Raw genomic sequence first — 20,815 nt, forward strand, 5'->3', positions numbered from 1 at the left:
CCAGTATCTTCCCTCCACGCCGTACGGAGCGGCCGCCGGGTCAAACTCCAAACTGAGGCGGCCGCCCCTTACCCAGCCCACGCCTCCTGCAGTCGCGAACTTCATCTCCCAGTGTCCCTGAGGGTCCAAGGCCCGCTGCACTCTGGGAGTGGTAGTTCACGCGGGCCGCTGGCCTCGACAAGAACAATAGGAGGAGTCTGGGGCGAGAACCACAACTCCCGGCGGCCCGAGAGATTGCTTTCTGGGCCGGGTCAGGCTCCCATAGTCCCAGTTCTCGCGGCCCTAGCTCGCGGCGGAAGGAGAGAGGTGCTCGAACTACATTTCCCGGAGATCCTTGCGCCTCGCCCTCTCCCGCCGCGACGCGGGGTCTAGGCTCTTTAGGTGCGGTCTAAGGGTGACCAGCCGGCCGGCCTCGGACTCCCGCTCCCGTGGTGCCCCGCGCGGCCGGCCCAGCCCCTGGCTCGTGTCGGCCCCGCGGCGGCGCTGGTTGTTGTCGTGAGCCTAAGCCGCCCCGCCCCTCCTCTGCTCCCCTCCCCCCGGCCCTGCGTACGGGCCGCCCCTCCCCCCGCCTCCCCGGCCCCTCTCACGGTGCCAAGATGGCGGCGGCGGCGGGCGGCGGCAGTTGCCCCGGGCCTGGCTCCGCGCGGGGCCGCTTCCCGGGCCGGCCGCGGGGCTCCGGCGGGGGCGGGGGCCGCGGCGGACGGGGCAACGGGGCCGAAAGAGTGCGGGTAGCTCTGCGGCGCGGCGGCGGCGCGGCGGGGCCGGGCGGAGCCGAGCCCGGGGAGGACACGGCCCTGCTCCGTTTGCTGGGACTCCACCGGGGCCTGCGCCGGCTCCGCCGCCTGTGGGCCGGCCCGCGCATTCAGCGGGGCCGGGGCCGGGGTCGGGGCCGGGGCTGGGGCCCGAGCCGGGGCTGCCTGCTGGAGGAGGAGAGCAGTGACGGGGAGTCCGACGATGAGGTGAGGCAGTCGGAGGCGTCCCCAGCGCTGGGCGGGGCGGAGGCTGGGGGCTTCCAGGGGTCTGGGTGGCCCCGAGGGGTGATGTGGGGAAGCGGAGTCCTCAGGGCTTTTGGGGAGGGAAAGGGCCCTGGAAATAGGCAGGGGAGGAGGTAGGTAGGCTGTGCGGAGCTGTCGGTGGAAGAGGCCTCTGAAAGTGGATAGAGAAGCCTGAGCTGCCGCTGAGCACTTCGGCTCGAGGCAGGTCCTGCAGAAGTGTCCTGGGCTGATCCTTCTTGGTAGTTGGCAAAGCCAGGGCTGGAGAGATTTGGGCTAGGAGGCTATGGGACTGCATGCCCAACCAGTGGTGGTTGACAGCAGAAGCGTGGCTTGAGTGGACGCGGGCTAGCCTGTGGACCTAGGCTGTGGACGTGCAAGCTGCCCCACCCGGCCTCATAAGCTCCGACACATCACATTTCACCAGTGCCCCAATTCTTCTTCCGACTAAAGTGAAGAGAGGGGAGAATGGTGGAGGGCTTCCTCTTGGGGGCAGAGGTGCAAGAGACATGGGACGTAGGTGAGACTGGGTACTCCAGCAGGTATGAGTTCAATTCAGAATTTATCATTAGTCTCTCAGAAAGGGCTCGAAGGTGTGGGTTGTACTGCTTAGGACGGTTTGTAGCCACCTGAGTGCTCACGGCAGGTCATAATACGATGAACTATTTAATACATGTACATGCACACCCCACTTGAGTGCCCCAATTCCCATTTTTCATTCAGAGAGAAACAACAGCTTGAGAGGGTATAGACAGAGGTTCTACTTTTTTCTGAGTTGGAGTATGAGAGAATATGAGGGTAGTGGCTACTGCCTGACTTAGACCCTGTTCTGTTCCCTTTGAGCCAGTGGACCACTGATGGCTTGTGCTGGTGTGGTCTCAAACTGGGGATGCAATTTCAAAATACATTCTATCTCCATCCCTGGGAAGAGATTGTGTATTTTTGCCTTTCACCTTCTAGTCTTTTTAGTTCATTTGTAAATAGGGATACGTTAAGGGGGAAGCTGGGGATATTCCTCAATATCTGAGTCTCAGGCTAAACAAGGGTTTTAGCACTGATGCTGTTTCTCCCCTCCACCCCTGGTCCCCTAAATCAGGAGTTTCAGGGTTTTCACTCAGATGAAGATGCGGCCTCCAGTTCCCTGCGCTCTGCGCTCCGATCCCAGCGAGGTGAGTGACTGGGAAACTCTACCTCTGTAGCTTTATAGGAATGTTACTCTTGCTTTTTGTGTCAGCTCTGCCCTGCTCTAGAGTCTCTATCAGTTACCAAGTGTGTTCTGTGTCAAAGCCCCAGCTAGGCTGGGCTGTTGGGGAAGCAGACAAGTCAGAGTCCCTGCACTCCTGGAGTCTTCCTCTGTCTGCAGGGCCAGCTTGACCCATCTCCCCACACCTATTCTCCTTTTAGGTCGAGCCCCCCGAGGTCGGGGCCGCAAGCATAAGACGACCCCCCTTCCGCCTCCTCGCCTAGCAGATGTGGCTCCTGCACCCCCAAAGACTCCTGCCCGGAAACGGGGTGAGGAGGGCACAGAACGGATGGTGCAGGCACTGACCGAACTTCTCCGGCGGGCCCAGGCACCCCCAGCCCCCCGGAGCCGGGCATGTGAGTCCTCCACCCCGCGTCGGTCTCGGGGACGGCCCCCAGGACGGCCAGCAGGCCCCTGCAGGAAGAAGCAGCAAGCAGTAGTGGTGGCAGAAGCAGCTGTGACAATCCCCAGACCTGAGCCCCCGCCTCCTGTTGTTCCAGTAAAACACCGAACTGGCAGCTGGAAGTGCAAGGAGGGGCCCGGCCCAGGACCTGGGACCCCCAAGCGTGGAGGACAGTCTGGGCGAGGAGGCCGTGGAGGCAGGGGCCGGGGCCGAGGCCGCCTCCCCCTCGTGATCAAGTTTGTTTCAAAGGCCAAAAAAATGAAGATGGGACAGTTGTCCTTGGGACTTGAATCAGGTCAGGGTCAAGATCGGCATGAGGAAAGCTGGCAGGATGCCCCCCAGGGAAGAGTTGGATCTGGACAAGGAGAGGGCCCCTGCTGGAGGAAGGAGCAGAAGCTGGAGGAGGAGGGAGAGGAGGAGAAAGAAGAGGAAGATGAGGAGGAAGAGAGAGCTGTAGCTGAGGAAGCAATGGTGCTAGCCGAGGAAAAGGAAGAGGCAAAGCTGCCATCACCACCCCTGAGTCCTCCAGCCCCTCCACCTCCTCCATCCCTGCCACCCGCTTCAGCGTCTCCTCCATCCCCACTTTGCCCTCCCCCCCCACCTGTCTCTCCTCCACCCCCACCAACCCCTCCACCGCCTCGTGCCCCGGAGGAGCAGGAAGAGTCCCCTCCTCCCGTGGTCCCAGCTACATGCTCGCGAAAGAGGGGCCGGCCTCCCCTAACTCCCAGCCAGCGAGCAGAGCGGGAAGCTGCTCGGGCAGGGCCAGAGGGTACCTCTCCTCCCACTCCAGTCCCCAGCACCGCCACAGGAGGCCCTCTGGAAGACAGCCCTACTGTGGCCCCCAAAAGTACCACCTTTCTGAAGAACATCCGACAGTTTATTATGCCTGTGGTGAGTGCCCGCTCTTCCCGTGTCATCAAGACACCCCGGCGATTTATGGATGAAGACCCCCCCAAGCCCCCAAAGGTGGAGGTCTCACCTACTCTACGGCCTCCCATTGCCACCTCCCCACTGGCCCCCCAGGAACCAGCACCAGCCCCCTCTCCACCCCGTGCCCCAACTCCTCCATCTACCCCAGTCCCACTCCCTGAGAAGAGACGGTCCATCCTAAGGGAACCCACATTTCGCTGGACCTCACTGACCCGGGAACTGCCCCCTCCTCCCCCTGCTCCTCCACCGGCCCCACCCCCACTTCCTGCCCCTGTCACTCCTTCCCGGAGGCCCCTGCTCCTTCGGGCCCCTCAGTTTACCCCAAGTGAAGCCCACCTGAAGATCTACGAATCGGTGCTTACTACTCCTCCTCTTGGGGCCCCTGAAGCCCCTGAGCCAGAGCCTCCTCCTGCCGATGACTCTCCAGCTGAGCCTGAGCCGCGGGCAGTGGGCCGCACGAACCACCTCAGCTTGCCTCGATTTGCCCCTGTGGTCGCCACTCCTATTAAGGCTGAGATGCCCTCCCCTGGGGCTCCAGCTCCAAGCAGTGGGCAACAGCCTCACGCTCAGCTGCAGCAGCCCCTACAGGCCTTGCAAACCCAGCTGCTGCCCCCAGCACTACCACCACAGCAGTCACTACTGCAGCCACAGTTACAGCTGCAGCCACCGCCACAGCAGGCGCCACCACTGGAAAAGGCCCGGATTGCAGGCCTGGGGTCCTTACCACTGTCTGGTGTGGAGGAGAAAATGTTCAGTCTCCTCAAGAGAGCCAAGGTGCAGCTAATCAAGATTGACCAGCAGCAGCAGCAGAAAGTGGCGTCTTTGATGCCGGTGAGCATGGTGCTTTGGCCAGGCCCCTGCATCCAGTCACTCAGACTCAATTCTCTGCAGTCCCTTTGCCTCCTGGCTCTCAGGACACCTTCTAGCATTGCAGGGAACCCTCCAAGCCAGTCTTTCCCTTGTCCCCCAGCTTCTTGGGTTCCTTCCCTGGCCCCATTTGTCCTCACTCTCCAGCCTCTGACCCTATTTATTCCCCCACCAGCCCAGCCCTGGAGGGCAGATGGAGGAGGTTGTGGGGACTGTCAAGCAGATCCCAGATAGAGGTTCTGTCAAGTCGGAAGATGAATCAGTGGAAACTAAGAGGGAGAGACCATCGGTATGGAGTGGGAAGAAGGCCCTCTGGGGAAGACTGGCAGAGGGAGTATGAGGGGCAGCTCTCCACAGGTATTCCTGGTTTCTCCTCCCCCAGGGCCCTGAGTCCCCTGTACAAGGCCCCCGCATCAAACATGTCTGCCGTCATGCTGCTGTGGCCCTGGGTCAGGCCCGGGCCATGGTGCCCGAAGACGTCCCCCGCCTCAGCGCTCTCCCTCTCCGGGATCGGCAGGACCTCAATGCGGAGGGTAGGGGCGGGTGTGTTGTGGGGAAGTTTTGACAGCTGTGTCAAATTTGGGGGTGAGTGAAGGAATCAAGAACCTGGGAGAATGGCAGCTGAGTAGGGTCCTTTGGGCCAGGTGGCAAGTGGGTTGGAGTGCTAGATCTTAGAGCAGACTTGGGAGCACCTGGAGCCTGAGCATGGTGGGAAAGTTGAATGGGATCTTGGGGAGGTCAGGGGACCAAGGTAGAACTGTGCTTTGTGGCTCCATTCCCACCTCTCCACTGCACTAGATACATCATCAGCATCTGAGACTGAGAGCGTCCCATCCCAGTCCCAGCCGGGAAAGGTGGAGTCAACAGGGCCCGGGGGAGACTCAGAGCCTGCAGGGTCTGGAGGGACCCTGGCACATGCACCCCGGCGCTCACTGCCCTCCCATCACGGCAAGAAGATGCGGATGGCACGGTGTGGACACTGTCGGGGCTGCCTGCGTGTGCAGGACTGTGGCTCCTGTGTCAACTGCCTGGACAAGCCCAAGTTTGGGGGCCCCAACACCAAGAAGCAGTGCTGTGTGTGAGTAGCTGGGGCGCAGGCTCCGTTCCCACCCATGGTTGTCAGTCACCCAGGCCTCCTGCCCCAGCAGAGCAGTGGGATTGGCATCCTTGTGGAGAGCTTCCTCTCTTCCCCCAGACCACCAGTCCCCTACCCTGGTGACGTGCTGCTCCCCTCCCCAGATACCGGAAGTGTGACAAGATAGAGGCTCGGAAGATGGAACGGCTGGCCAAAAAAGGTAGCGAAGCTTGAGCAGCATTTCTTTACACAGTCTTACTGAGATGCATGCTATAGAGGAAACCACGTCTTTCTCTGCTCTCCTCCCTTTGTCTTTGCAGTCCACCACCTTTGTCGTTTTCCCATCGTGCACTTCTGTATCTCCCGTGCTTGTTCTCTTCTGCGCTTTTTTCTGGCTTTTCTCCATCCTACTGTCCGAGTCCTTGGCTGAGCTCAGATCTTACTAAGTCCCCTGTTCCCACAGGCCGGACGATAGTGAAGACGCTGTTGCCCTGGGATTCCGATGAATCTCCTGAGGCCTCCCCTGGTCCGCCAGGCCCACGCCGGGGGGCGGGAGCTGGGGGGCCCCGGGAGGAGGTGGTGGCCCCCCCGGGGCCCGAGGAGCAGGACTCCTTCCTACTGCAGCGCAAGTCAGCCCGGCGCTGCGTCAAACAGCGACCCTCCTATGATATATTCGAGGACTCGGATGACTCAGACCCCGGGGGTCCCCCTGCTCCTCGGCGTCGGACCCCCCGGGAGAATGGTATGAATTGTTTGCTGCTTTCGGTATCAGTCCTGTGTGTGGAAGGGTTAGGACTCCCCAACCCAAGGCTCTGTCAGTCTCCAGGAGAGTGACTGAGTGAAGAGAAGGGCAGTTTTAGTGGGCAGGGAGAACGGGTGCGGGAGGTTTTCAGTAGGTTATTGAACAAGGCTCAAGTCGTCATCATGGACTTGGGCTCATTAAAGGCCTGGGGATCTGGAAATCACATGGGGGTGGTCGAGGAGGGGGGATGGGGCAGAGAAGAGGGGGATCCTCACCACTCCTGTGTCCTGCCTAGAGCTGCCAGTGCCAGAACCAGAGGAGCAGAGTCGGCCCCGCAAACCCACCCTGCAGCCTGTGTTGCAGCTCAAGGCCCGAAGGCGCCTGGACAAGGTCAGCATAGCCCCCACACCAAGAACCTGAGCCCTGTGTGAGGTGTGGCTCCATCCCAAGGAGCTTCCTGGCAAGTCAGGGTCACAGGCTCACCTGAGTGCTATAGTGTCTCTGTCAGAGGACAGGCCCTGCGTGGGTGAAGCAGGCATCTCTCTGTGGAAGGCCAAGTAGAGTCTAGGCAAAAGGCAGGGTGGCGTAGGCTGGGGAGAGGGCAGTGAGAAGTTGGTAAATGGTGGGGCTGCAGCCCTCTTAGCACCACTGTCCCTCCCTAGGATGCTTTGGCCCCTGGCCCTTTTGCCTCTTTTCCCAATGGCTGGACTGGAAAACAAAAGTCTCCAGATGGTGTGCACCGGGTTCGTGTGGATTTTAAGGTATGGCATAGGGTGGTGGGCACTGTGCTGGGAAGAAACGTGTTGGTTACGAATGAGAACCTTGGGCTTTAAGTTTGGATCTTGCTGTGTTCCTGGCTGCTCTCTGATTCTGCATCTTCTCTTCCCTCAGGAGGATTGTGACCTGGAGAACGTGTGGCTGATGGGTGGCCTAAGTGTACTCACCTCCGTGCCAGGGGGACCACCCATGGTGTGCTTGCTGTGTGCCAGCAAAGGCCTGCATGAGGTTGGATCCCTTTCCCCTCAAGTCTCCATTAGCCCTGACTGCCTGGTGTTTGGGCCCTTTAAAGAGGGTCACCCTCCCTGGCCTCCTGGCCCCTCACTCTGTCCATTGTTCACTCTCCCCACTCCTAGTTGGTGTTCTGCCAGGTCTGCTGTGACCCTTTCCACCCATTCTGCCTGGAGGAGGCCGAGCGGCCCCTGCCCCAACATCATGACACTTGGTGCTGCCGCCGCTGCAAGTTTTGCCACGTCTGTGGGCGCAAAGGCCGGGGATCCAAGGTTTGGGCACAAGGGCCATGGCAGTGGCCGCATGGAGGAGAGGGGTGTCTCTGAGCCGGTAGGTTTTACCATTACTGTCTTTCTCCGATATCCTGCAGCACCTCCTGGAGTGTGAGCGCTGCCGCCATGCTTACCACCCAGCCTGTCTGGGGCCCAGCTACCCAACCCGAGCCACACGCAAACGGCGCCACTGGGTGAGAGATGAGGCCCCCTCCCCTGGCTTTGGAGCTCTAATTAATGCCGCCACCACCCCAGGATTGCTCTAGGCCAGGGCTCTTGGGGGTGGGAAGGTGGAGGTCCTCTTAAGAGTTTGATAAACATCACATGGCCTCTTCAAGAATTTTGCACAGATAAGATTTCTGTGCAGAATTTATATGTAATGGTTTTACAGGCTCATGGATTCCGTAGTCCCCAGTTCACAGCCCCCTGCTATAGCCTCATCTCTTCTGTCTCTGCGAGTCTCCACACTTCATCTCTCTCCTTCCCTGCTGCTTTCCCTCTCCATCCTCCGCTTCACCTCTCCTGCACACCTGTTCTCCTTACCCATCCTTCTGCATCTGTCTTCTGCCCACTCGTCTTTGCCCCTCCCCACTTCACGCTGCTCCAGCCTGGTGTCTGGTTCTCCCCCTAACATTGCCCTGTCCCCCTAGATCTGCTCAGCCTGCGTGCGATGTAAGAGCTGTGGGGCGACTCCAGGCAAGAACTGGGACGTCGAGTGGTCGGGAGATTACAGCCTCTGCCCCAGGTGCACCCAGCTCTTTGAGAAAGGTGGGGACCTGGCAGGGGACCGGGGCCCCGGGGGCCACCGGGGAGTGGGCCAGGTTTCTAGACAAGCATTTGGAAGAGATTCTCTCTGCTAGTATTTCTCCACTCTGTTCTCCTCTGGAGCCTTTCTTTCCATTCAAAGTACTCTTTTGTAGGAGCCTATCTAGTACTTAAGAGAGGGACACGGCTCCTCTGAGGGCAGTGGGAGTGGAGGGCTTGGACCCCACCCTCATGGTGGTCCCGGAAGTACCTCCTAGAACCTTAAGTCTCCGCTGAGCTCTCTGAAGACCTGGGCTTCCTCGTTGGCTCAAGCAGCAGGTTTAGCAAGGCTCTTTGCGTTGTGAGCCTTTGGGGCTGCAGAGTTAGGAGAGCATCCTTATCTTTAGCCAGCCTTTGGGGCATGGTAGGGACCCAAGTTGGGCAGGACAGGGCAGCTCGTGCAGCAGTCGTGGGCCAGCTGGCCTCCATGCCAGGCTGCTGAGGGCAGCTCATGGCACCAACCCCTCTGACTTGCCTCTTCTTGGTCTAGGAAACTACTGCCCGATCTGCACACGCTGCTATGAAGACAATGACTACGAGAGCAAGATGATGCAGTGTGCACAATGTGACCACTGGGTGCATGCCAAGTGTGAGGGGCTCTCGGGTGAGTGGACGGAAGACTGGGGTGTGGCCTCAGCCCTGTCCTGCCCCTTGCCACAGGCTCTCAGAGGACAGCGAAATGTTCTTAGTGACCTGGGGCGGTTTGAGAACTTCCATGTCACTGAAACCATTTTTCTTTTTCCTGCCCTGGCCATTCTAGATGAAGACTACGAGATCCTTTCAGGGCTGCCAGACTCGGTGCTGTACACCTGTGGGCCATGTGCTGGGGCCACACACCCTCGCTGGCGAGAGGCCCTGAGTGGGGCCCTACAGGGGGGCCTGCGCCAGGTGCTTCAGGGCCTGCTGAGCTCCAAGGTGGCAGGCCCACTGCTGCTGTGCACCCAGGTCTGCGGGCCCGGATGACTGGACGGGAGGGGCCCAGCCCAGCACGAGCCCTGCTGACTTCCCCTCTTTGCAGTGTGGGCAGGAAGGACAGCAGCTACACCCAGGGCCCTGTGATCTGCACGCTGTGAGGCGGCGCTTCGAGGAGGGCCACTACAAGTCTGTGGTGAGTGGGACACTGAGGAGCCGCTGCGTGCCTGGAGGAGAGGATTGGGGTGGGGGCTCGGGTCCTGACAAACCCCCTTACAGCACAGCTTCATGGAGGACGTGGTGGGCATCCTGATGAGGCACTCTGAGGAAGGAGAGATGCTGGAGCGCCGGGCTGGAGGCCAGACCAAGGGGCTCCTACTGAAGGTGAGCTCTTTGGGGGCTGCCCTCAGGGTGGCTTGCATGGTAGCAGGGAGGAGAGAGTGGGTTCCTGCCCCCACCACCTCTCCTGGGGAAGATAGTTCTTCTCATCCTGTTAACCTGCTCCCCAGCTGCTAGAGTCTGCGTTTGGCTGGTTCGACGCCCACGACCCCAAGTACTGGCGACGGAGTACCCGGCTGCCGAAGTGAGCAAGACTGGGTAGCAGGAGGGGAACCAGGGAGTGAGGGCAAAGGCAGGGGCACCTGGGAATCCGGGGTCCAGCTGTACTGAGAATAGACAAGGAGCAGGGTTAGGGTCTTGGAGGGCGTGGGACCAGGATGAGAGTCCCCAGTGGTTCTAGATGAGCAGAGACTCAGATTGTGTGGTTAATTCTTTCTTTGGCTGTACATTATGCAAGCTGGTGCTGGGGACAGCAGTGGGCAAGCCATGTTTGGGGGGTTGGGCAGGCACTGATAACCTGGACAGTTAGGGCTTTGATGGGGAGGCCCAGGGGCTGTGGGAGCTCAGAGGAGGTGCCTGCCTAGGAGCCTCAGGCCTGAGGCTTTCAGAGAAATGACATCTAAGCTGAAAAGTGGAGGAGACATGTTTTGGGCATGAAGAACAGTATTTTATGTGGCAAAGGTGGCACGAGAGGGTCTGGCTTGTTTGGAAGGCTGAGAGAAGTTGCACATAGAGGACAGAGGGGTCATGGCATAATCGGGTTGATATTACGGGTGGGCCCCAGCCCAGCACCCCTCGATAGATGTGTCAGAGGCTGACCCTGCCTGTCCACAGCGGAGTCCTTCCCAATGCGGTGTTGCCCCCGTCCCTGGACCACGTCTATGCTCAGTGGAGGCAGCAGGAACCAGAGACCCCAGAATCAGGGCAGCCTCCAGGCGATCCCTCAACAGGTACTGGGCAGTTGGGGCTAGAAGCTTGATCACTTAGTTGGTGGGCCAGGCTCCAGGTCCTCATTCTTGGACCGTCCTTCCCAAACCCCTACCAGCTTTCCAGGGCAAGGATTCAGCTGCTTTCTCACACCTGGAGGACCCCCGTCAGTGTGCACTCTGCCTCAAATACGGGGATGCGGACTCTAAGGTGAGGGCTACTGCATGAAGACCCAGGTTGTAGGGTCTGGTCTCTGACTCCTCCCCTCACACCACGACTCTGCCCCCAGGAGGCGGGACGTCTCCTGTACATTGGGCAGAATGAGTGGACACACGTCAACTGTGCCATTTGGTCAGCCGAAGTGTTTGAAGAAAACGATGGCTCCCTCAAGAACGTGCATGCTGCTGTGGCTCGAGGGAGGCAGATGGTGAGGGCGCGGGCCTGAAGAGGGGGCAGTTCTCGGGGACTGGGGTGGGGTCCAACTGCAGTAGAGACAGCTCTGGTTTCACAGTCTCTGCCACAGCTTGTCCTTGGTGCCTCTTCTGGCTGTCCAGGACTCTAGTGCTGCAGCGAAAGCAAGTCTTTTCCTATTTGTGCTCTCTGGCTTAATGTGGGCCTGAAGCCTCGGAGACTAAAAGTTAGATGATCTCCTGTTACTAAGCTTGTGTGGCATTTACCTCTTACTGCATCCCTGTGAGGTGAGGTACTGCGTGGGAACCCCCCCTCTGTGTGGTGCCGCCAGCTCACCCTCAGGAAGCAGGATGAGAGAGACCTGCCACAGCGGGCAGATGCGAGGGTTCAGTGAAGTAATACTGGCTCCGCATTAGAACAGTGTGAGGAAACCTTAGCTCCTGTTGTTTTTCTTCCCGCTGCAACTCTGATTCAAGGAGTCTGCGCTTGTTTTGATGTATGCCTGGGCCTGGATGCCACTGGTGGGGAGTAATGTGCTGTTGTTCTGTGAGGTGCTAGGCTCGGCAGGGGCCCAAGAAGTCTTTGAGGACAGCGATGCCGGGTGTCAGGCCCTGGCTTCCTCGCTTAGCAGCCCCTTCTGCCCATAGCGCTGTGAACTCTGCCTGAAGCCTGGTGCCACAGTGGGCTGCTGCCTTTCCTCCTGCCTCAGCAACTTCCACTTCATGTGCGCCCGGGCCAGCTACTGCATCTTCCAGGATGACAAGAAAGTGTTCTGCCAGAAGCACACAGACCTGTTGGATGGCAAGGTGGGCCCTCACTTTGGGGACACAGTGCCCCACTGCTCGCTCTCTCCTTCCTCTCAAGGAGCCCCGTAGCCCCTCGGGCCTCACCCAGCTGCTTCTTAGTATCTCTTCCTTGTTCCCTTACCCTCCGCCCCCAGTGCTTTAGTCAAGCCCCTTGACTGACCAGTCTGTGGAGTGAGCCTTCCCTCACATCCCCCTCACCCCCTCACCAATCCAGCAACCCCATTTGCCACCCACCTCCCAGGAGATCGTGAACCCTGACGGTTTTGATGTTCTCCGCCGAGTCTACGTGGACTTTGAGGGCATCAATTTCAAGCGAAAGTTCTTGACGGGGCTTGAACCTGATGCCATCAATGTACTAATTGGTAAGCAGCTTGCTTTCTCCCCTCATCTTCCTGACCCTGCCTAGGCCCGCTCTCCTGACCTCTCCCACCCACCTGTACCATAGGCTCCATCCGGATCGACTCCTTGGGCACTCTGTCTGACCTCTCAGACTGTGAGGGACGGCTCTTCCCCATTGGCTACCAGTGAGCAACCCAAGGGGCGTTGGTGGGGCTGGGGGCTTCCAGGGCTGGATCTTGTTTCCCAGGTTGTCCTGACCCTTTTGTCCCACACGCCACCTCCCCCCACCTCCCCCCGCCCCAGGTGCTCCCGTCTGTACTGGAGCACAGTGGATGCTCGGCGGCGCTGCTGGTATCGGTGCCGGATCCTGGAGTATCGGCCATGGGGGCCAAGGGAAGAGCCCGTTCACCTGGAGGCAGCAGAAGAGAACCAGACCATTGTGCACAGTCCTGCCCCTTGCTCAGGTACAGCCTTGGAGCGCACGCATTTTCCTCCCTGAGTGCTGCCCTCCGCAAACAGCTACCCATCAAGCATTCTCCTGTGCCCTAATGGAATCCCAGGATGTTTGCCATTGTTCTGTTTGTTGTGGTGGTGGTAGCTTAAGATTAACTTCATGCCTGAAGTGAGGAGAGAGTTAGGTGCGCCCTAACTGCTTGTGAGGGTGGCAGCTTCTGGACAAATGTAAGGAGCATTTATGGCCACCTGACTTGGGGCTCCGTCCTTGTGTTATGCTCCCCACAGCCCCTTGTAAAAGGGAAAAGCTCCTTTGTACATCCTAGAAAGGGCATAGTGGTGGAGCCAGGATTCAACCCTAGATCTGCTCATTTCCCAAACTGACACCTTCCCCTCCATGCTAGCGCTTAGGGCCGGTTGGCAGGAAGCACAGAATGGGCTCAAGGACTGGTAGAGAGAGAGGTCCTGGTGGGCCCAGTGGGAGGAGGGAGAGATGTGGATCGTGCTTGTGGGCAAGGTGTTTGTTCTGGGTTGGAGCACAACATGGAAAGAGGGTATGGCCATCCTGGCTGGAAACACCGGAGTATTGGGAGGAGGCAGCAGAGATCAGCTTGTACAGATTGGGTGGAGCCAGGTAATGGGGCACCACAAGCACCAGGATGGGGTGGATGCGTTTGATGTGGCTGGGATATGCAGCGCAAGTAAGAAAGTGGTAGGGCTGGCCGTGCTGGAGGGAAGGCAGTACCCTGAATGGGTACTGAATCTGGGAGGGAACAGCAGGCATCCAGGAAGTGAGGAAATGGCAAAGGATGGGTCACAAAGGGACTCTGAGCCAGGTGTATGGAGAAGTCAGAGAGGTCTGAGACCTGGGCCATGACTGGGAACGCAAGCACCTTGTGCCCAGGTCAAGGGCCAGACGGAGGTGTGGGTGCCTCAAAAGAATGAAAGGTGTGTGAGCAGAGGCTTTCACAAGGAGCCCCCGCCACCCACGATCCCATTCTCTTGCCTCTCTAGAGCCCCCAGATCATGTGGACCCCCCGCCAGATACAGATGCCCTTATCCCTAGAGCTCCTGAGCACCACCCACCCGTTCAGAACCCGGACCCCCCACCTCGGCTGGATCCAAGCAGCGCCCCTCCTCCAGCCCCCCGCTCCTTCTCGGGGGCTCGAATCAAAGTGCCCAACTACTCACCATCCCGGAGGCCCTTGGGGGGTGTGTCCTTTGGACCCCTGCCCTCGCCTGGTGTGTACCTGGAATTCCTGGGGAGGGGTGGGGCAGGGTGAGGCAGGAACTCCTGGCTGACACCGACCCTTCTCCCTACAGGAAGTCCATCTTCTCTGACCCACCACATCCCTACGGTGGGAGACCCGGACTTCCCAGCTCCCCCGAGACGCTCCCGTCGCCCCAGCCCTCTGGCTTCCAGGCTGCCACCTTCACGGCGGGCCTCTCCCCCTCTCAGAACCTCTCCTCAGCTCAGGGTGCCCCCTCCTACCTCAGTCGTTAGAGCCCTCACACCTACCTCAGGGGAGCTGGCTCCCCCAAGCCGGGCCCCGTCTCCTCCACCACCCCCTGAAGACCTGGGCCCAGACTTTGAGGACATGGAGGTGGTGTCAGGACTGAGTGCTGCTGACCTGGACTTTGCGGCCAGCCTGCTGGGGACTGAGCCCTTCCAGGAAGAGATTGTGGCTGCGGGGGCCGGGGGGAGCAGCCACGGGGGCCTGGGGGACAGCTCAGAGGAGGAGGCCGGCCCCACCCCCCGCTACGTCCACTTCCCCGTGACTGTGGTGTCCGGCCCTGCCCTGGCCCCCGGTGCCCTCCCTGGAGCCCCCCGCATTGAACAGCTGGATGGAGTGGATGATGGCACCGACAGCGAGGCCGAGGCAGTCCAGCAGCCTCGGGGCCAGGGGACTCCTACTTCAGGGCCAGGAGCAGGCCGGGCGGGGGTCATCGGGGCTGCAGGGGACAGGGCCCGACCTCCCGAGGACTTGCCGTCAGAAATTGTGGATTTTGTGTTGAAGAACCTAGGGGGCCCTGGGGAGGGCGGTGCTGGACCCAGAGAGGAGCCCCTTCCCCCAGCACCTCCCCTGGCCAATGGCAGCCAGCCCCCTCAGGGCCTGCCCCCTAACCCAGCTGACCCCACCCGGACGTTTGCCTGGCTCCCTGGACCCCCAGGGGTCCGGGTATTGAGCCTGGGCCCTGCCCCTGAGCCCCCGAAACCTGCCGCATCCAAGATCATCCTCGTCAACAAGCTGGGGCAGGTGTTTGTAAAGATGGCGGGGGAGGGTGAACCTGTCTCACCTCCAGTGAAGCCACCGCCTCTGCCCCCTCCCATGCCCCCCACGGCCCCCACTTCCTGGACTCTGCCCCCAGGACCCCTGCTGGGTGTGTTGCCAGTGGTAGGGGTGGTCCGCCCTGCCCCGCCCCCACCCCCCCCTCCATTGACGCTGGTGTTGAGCAGTGGGCCCCCCAGCCCACCCCGCCAGGCCATCCGTGTCAAAAGGGTGTCCACCTTCTCTGGCCGTTCTCCACCAGCGCCTCCACCCAGCAAGACTCCCCGGCTGGAGGAAGATGGAGAGTCCTTGGAGGACCCCCCCCAGGGTCCAGGGCCTTGTGGCAGTGGGTAAGTGAGTGGCCAGGCTGTGGAGTGGGAGAGAGGTGGGCAGGGGAAGGCAGTTAGCCTTCTTACGGTGCCCCTACCCCAGGTTCAGCCGAGTGAGGATGAAAACGCCCACCGTGCGTGGAGTTCTCGACCTGGATGATCCTGGGGAGCTCACTGCGGAGGAAAGCCCGAGGTGAGTGGCCAGCCTCCTTTCCCTGGAGGCTCTGGTACTGCTGTCCTTTCCTCCTTCTGACAGGTCTCTTCTCACAGGCCCCTTCAGGACCGGTCCCCTCTGTTGCCACTTCCCGAAGGTGGTCCTTCCCGGGCCCCTGATGGTCCCCCTGACCTGCTGCTTGAGTCCCAGTGGCACCACTACTCAGGTAAGGACCAGCCTCTCTCTCTCACTGCCTCCCTCCGCCATTCTTGTCTCAGCTGAGTAACTGACATACACAATTGGTCCACTTTAAACACTCCCTGGGTATTGCACATTGCACACTCAAAGTGGATACAAGCCTGAGGTGGGGTGCTACGGTTGCAGAGATACCCTTAGGAGCTTGTGGCCTGTGGCAGAAACAGACACATGCCTGTCCATTGTCCCCAAGAGGTCAAAGAAGGGCTTCAGAACTTCGTGTGCCAGGGTCAGAGGGTTAGGTAAGGTACCTAGTAAAGCCAAAGATGGGGTTCTGGGGATCATTCAGAAAGGGTTCAGCCCACTTGAGACCCAGAGGAAGGGCAAGAGCAGTAGGGAAGTCAGAGGAGAGTGGTGTCCAGAGGCTCAGGGAAGGCAGTAGTCGGTCATCCCAACTGCTGCAGAGGCCACCATGCACATGGGGTCTGGGAAAGGTGTACTGTCTGTGCAGGTAGCACAGGGTGGGGAAGATGTTGTGTCAGAGTCCAAAACTGAAGACAGTGGGTGATGAGGAAGCCAGAACAAAGCCCAGGCACCTCACCAAAAAGCTCAGCTGAGAGTCTTGGGTTGGGGGAGAGGGTGGGACAGACTTACAGGGGTTTTGTGTGAGGGCTGTGAAAGCAAAGGCAAGAAGGAAGTTGAATGGGACTCATGGATGGAAAAGGAGGTGGGAGGAGGTGTGGCAGTCAGGTTTGAATTGGAGACCCCTGAGACAGAGAGAAGGACACGAGGAAGGTGTACAGGCATATCTCGTTTTATTGCCCTTCAGTTATCAACATTTTTTACAAATTGAAGGTTTGTGGAAACCCTGCATGGAGCAAGTCTTATCAGTGTCATTTTTCCAACAGTATTTGCTCACTTTGTGTCTCTGTGTCACACTTTGGTAATTTTCATAATACTTCAAACTTTTTCATTATCTGTTACGGTGATCTGTGATCAGTGATCTTTGCTGTTACTATTGCAAGAAGATTACAACTTAATGAAAGCTCAGATGATGGTTAGCATATTTTAGTGATGATTAAGGTATGTACATTGTTTTTTTAGCCGTAATTCTGTTGCACTTTTAAGAGACTACAATGTAGTGTAAACATAACTTTTATATGCCCTGGGAAACCCAAAAGATTTGTTGACTTGCTTTATTTCAGTATTTACCCTAATGCGGTGGTCCGGAACCGAACCCGCAATATCTCCGAGTTATGCCTGTACTTGCAGAGATAATGAGACATCAGGATGCAGGATGGGGCACTTGAAGCAGTTCTGGCTGATGGACTCAGTGAAGCTGGAAGGGCAGTGCTCTGCTGGTCATGGAGGGCAGGGGGAGAGGGAGTGGGCTCCAGCCGAGTAAGCTGGTAATTGAGCAGCCCAAGGCTCAGAATTTCTTGTGGCCCCAGTCCTGTTGGGATGTGTGGATTTTCTCCATTATGTAGAGCTCAACTGCTGAGTAAGGAAGTGGAATGAAGTAGACTGAGACTGTTTAGCTGAAAGGCTACTTACAGGGGTCAGAGATGGTGTAAGGAGGTGGTAGTGACCGTGACAGACAGGTCCCTGCCCATAGGGACCAGACACATTTTGCTAGAGGAAACCGACATGTAATTAGCAAGTGTACTTCAGCTTAGAATGAGCGCTGTGAGAAAGAAGCCAGTGAGAGAGTGCCTGGGCGAGGCCTGTGTCTACAGACTGGTCTGTGTAGTTGTGTTCAGGGAACAGAATGGAAGTGAGGGTGGAGAAAGGTGGAAGAAGTCAGAGAAGGACCCTGGGGCACTTGGAGGCTTGGAGATGATGTGGGTCACACAGCAAGAGTTAGGTTTAGTCTTGCTTAGGGCCAGAGGGTGGGCATATGGGCAGGTTGGCCCAAAGAAGTTATGTGGGGAAGAAAGTATGGCCATGTGAGTCCTGCCTCTCCTAAAATGTGCTCCATTCAAAACATTTGCCCCCATCCCACTCATCCTAGGTACAGTGGTCGGGCCTCAGTTCACATCCTGCTTGAGCCAATAGCATCATTTGGTGCACGGATCCCTCCCTTCTTGAAGCACGTCCTTTTCCTGGCTTCCAGCCCTCTCCTCCCCTCTGGTTGTGGCTCATTGTTCTAGTCTGTCAACTTTCGTGTGTCCCAGGACCCTGGCCTTGACTTCTCTATCTCCACTTACCCCTAAGTGCTCTTGTCTATCGTCCTGGCTCTAAATCCTATCTCTAATTCTGATAGCTCCCAAATTGCTAGCCAGGCTCCTATATCCTGCTGCCCGCCTGCCATCTCTGCCACAAGTTGAAAGGGGAGGTTTTCTAAGACGGATCTCTGACTCAGTGTGTCTTAAACTGAGTTCTTGACTTTCACTACAAACTTGTTTCTCCCTTACCTTCACTGCTTCAATCAGTGGCCGTTGTATCCTTCCAGTTGTTTAGACTCCACACCTGGAGTTGTCCTTAACTCTCCTCTTTCTCACATCCACATCACCTATGTTAGCTAGGCCTGTCTGTTGTAGCTTTAAATTCTTTAGCCCTTGAGAAGTCCCTTGTAGTGTACATATGCTTGATTCTGTGAGTATGGGCTTTCTATAATACTATATTGGTAATCTTTGCAGAAATGGGGTGCACATTAAAAAATTGTTGTTTAGTCAATAAGTCATGTCTACCTCTTTTGCGACCCCATGGCCTATACTCCAGCAGGCTCCTGTGTCCATGGGATTTTTCAGACAAGAATACTGGAGTGGGTTGCCGTTTCCTTCTCCAGAGGATCATCCCAACCCAGGGATCGAACATGCATTTCCTGCTTGGCAGGCAGATTCTTTACCACTGAGCTAACCTTAACCCTAACCCTAGCCCACTTAAAAAAACACATGTGCAAAAGTTCTCCAGTATTTTAAATTTTGTGTGAGATTCAGAAGAATGAGGAGTAGATGGGCATTTGTGACAGACTGAATTTGAGTGAGCTGTGAACATGTCCTACAGAAAAGGGACCATAGGCCCTTTAGAAGACGTAATGTCCATTCTGTAGGATTCATTGGGCAGATATTGCAAGAGGAAGGCCATTAAATCTAGTAACTGTGCTTGTACCCGAGGAGGAAGGGAAGGCAGAGGGGAGCCAGGGACGTTTGAGTCAAGGAAGGGTGACCCTCCCCAACTCTGATCTGCTCCCTGGGACCAGGTGAGGCTTCAAGCTCCGAGGAAGAGCCTCCATCCCCAGAGGACAAAGAGAACCAGGCCCCTAAACGGGCTGGCCCACACCTGCGTTTCGAGATCAGCAGTGAGGATGGGTTCAGCGTGGAGGCAGAGAGCTTGGAAGGTGAGTTGGAGATAGTGTTGACAGGGAGGGGAGATGTTCCATAGAACATTATCCTGACAGCTCTGGCCCTGCCCTCTCCCCAGGGGCATGGAGAACTCTGATTGAGAAGGTGCAAGAGGCCCGAGGGCATGCCCGGCTCAGACATCTCTCCTTCAGTGGTAACTGAGGGGGTCCACAGGGATGCTGGGAGCTGGGATGACTCCCAGTTGACAGGATGGGCCTCCGACATGACCAATGTGTCTTCACCGTTGACTCCCCAGGAATGAGTGGGGCAAGGCTCCTGGGCATCCACCACGATGCTGTCATCTTCCTGGCAGAGCAGCTGCCCGGGGCTCAGCGCTGCCAGCACTACAAGTTCCGCTACCACCAGCAGGGAGAGGGCCAGGAGGAGCCACCCCTGAACCCCCATGGGGCAGCCCGCGCTGAGGTCTATCTCCGGTGAGAGGTCTGGGGTGTGGTGCCTGGGTCCGGGTAGCCCTAGAGGAGTTCTCAAGGGTGGAAATTCAGTCTGCACAGATTGGAAACTGAGGTCTGAGGAGAAGACACTAGGCTACTCCAGAAGTTGTTTCTGGAGACCACATCAGAATGAACCCCGTCTCTTCCCTTTTGCTGTGTCTTCAATAGTAGCAGTATTCTTCCTGCCCTACCAGCAGCAGGCCCAGGCCAAAGAATAGATGGGTAGCATCTTCCTGAGAGAATGGCTACGAACCTCCTTCCTTTCCTCCCTCCCACCTGCAGCAAGTGCACCTTTGACATGTTCAACTTCCTGGCCTCCCAGCACCGGGTGCTTCCTGAGGGAGCCACCTGTGACGAGGAAGAGGACGAGGTGCAGCTCAGGTCAACCAGGTATGGGGGGCAGGCCAGGGTGTGCTGGGGGTGGTCTGGAAGGGCCCAAAAGAGGGTAATCAGGGGCAAGAGAAGTCATTTCTGGGTACCAGCCTGTGTGACACTGCCATCCCCCACCAGACGTGCCACCAGTCTGGAGCTGCCCATGGCCATGCGCTTTCGCCACCTCAAGAAGACATCCAAAGAGGCTGTGGGTGTCTACAGGTTTGTGGGGTTGTGGGGAGGATGCCCCTGGGTGGACAGGCAGGTGCCCTGGTCAGGGGCTGCCTTGGTTCTGTCCCCCTGACCTCCCCCTTGCCCATCCTACCCTGCAGATCTGCCATCCACGGGCGGGGCCTGTTCTGTAAGCGCAACATCGATGCCGGCGAAATGGTCATCGAGTACTCTGGTATTGTTATTCGCTCTGTGCTGACTGACAAGCGGGAGAAGTTCTATGATGGGAAGGTAGGCTCTGCCAGGCCATGGGAATGAGGCAGCTAAAACAGGGCGGTCCATGGGAACAGAGCCTCTGACGTCCCCACACTGTCCCTGTAGGGCATTGGGTGCTACATGTTCCGCATGGATGACTTTGACGTGGTGGACGCCACCATGCATGGCAATGCCGCCCGCTTCATCAACCACTCGTGTGAGCCCAATTGCTTCTCTCGAGTCATCCATGTGGAGGGCCAGAAGCACATCGTCATCTTCGCCCTGCGCCGCATCCTGCGTGGTGAGGAGCTCACCTATGACTACAAGTTCCCCATTGAGGATGCCAGCAACAAGCTGCCCTGCAACTGTGGCGCCAAGCGCTGCCGTCGCTTCCTTAACTGAAGCAGTAGCTGCCTGCCACTCCCTCCGCTGCCATCTTGCCCCTAGCCTGGGGGCTCCCTCGTCCCTCCCAGAGCATCTCACCCCCACCCTCATGTTCAGGGTGGATGTGGGCATGCAGGTGGCGAGGGCCCTGCCTCCACCCCTCCAGCCCACCCAGCAATCGCCCCCTTCTTGCCCTGGGGGCCCAGGATGTAGATATTGTACAAAAGTTTCTAAATCCCTTCTTTTCTATGCACTTTTTTATTTAAGGGGGTGGGATCCCAGGTGGGAACCCCCCCACAATAAAGTCTGTCAATGTTTGGAGAGGTCGTCTTCCATTTGTATGGTGCTAGGGACAGGTAGGACCTC

General features: G+C 58.2%; 1 protein-coding gene across 7 annotated transcripts; it reads left to right on the top strand.

The window, feature by feature from the left end:
- The first annotated feature begins 581 nt into the window (after positions 1 to 581).
- KMT2B (lysine methyltransferase 2B) lies at positions 582 to 20,770 on the top strand. Of its 7 annotated transcripts, XM_061388029.1 has the most exons (38): positions 582 to 959; positions 2,089 to 2,161; positions 2,397 to 2,591; positions 2,736 to 4,399; positions 4,611 to 4,724; positions 4,818 to 4,968; positions 5,234 to 5,513; positions 5,675 to 5,730; positions 5,974 to 6,252; positions 6,548 to 6,642; positions 6,915 to 7,013; positions 7,144 to 7,257; positions 7,386 to 7,532; positions 7,631 to 7,726; positions 8,183 to 8,300; positions 8,827 to 8,940; positions 9,097 to 9,281; positions 9,355 to 9,444; positions 9,528 to 9,632; positions 9,758 to 9,831; positions 10,422 to 10,537; positions 10,633 to 10,724; positions 10,804 to 10,941; positions 11,573 to 11,731; positions 11,946 to 12,093; positions 12,177 to 12,255; positions 12,374 to 12,534; positions 13,538 to 13,765; positions 13,847 to 15,143; positions 15,226 to 15,315; positions 15,393 to 15,502; positions 18,674 to 18,811; positions 18,895 to 18,969; positions 19,072 to 19,249; positions 19,550 to 19,657; positions 19,778 to 19,861; positions 19,972 to 20,101; positions 20,192 to 20,770. In XM_061388029.1, exons 1-38 carry the CDS (start codon positions 597 to 599, stop codon positions 20,465 to 20,467), a joined length of 8,019 nt encoding a protein of 2,672 aa, XP_061244013.1. In that variant the 5' UTR covers positions 582 to 596; the 3' UTR covers positions 20,468 to 20,770. The 7 variants fall into 7 exon arrangements, with proteins under 7 accessions (XP_061244013.1, XP_061244011.1, XP_061244012.1 ...); XM_061388027.1 differs by having other exon boundaries at positions 2,397 to 4,399; XM_061388028.1 differs by having other exon boundaries at positions 2,397 to 4,399; positions 11,973 to 12,093.
- Positions 20,771 to 20,815: the final 45 nt, after the last annotated feature.

This window comes from Bos javanicus, chromosome 18, assembly GCF_032452875.1.
Source record: "Bos javanicus breed banteng chromosome 18, ARS-OSU_banteng_1.0, whole genome shotgun sequence".
NCBI classification, from domain to species: Eukaryota; Metazoa; Chordata; class Mammalia; order Artiodactyla; family Bovidae; genus Bos; species Bos javanicus.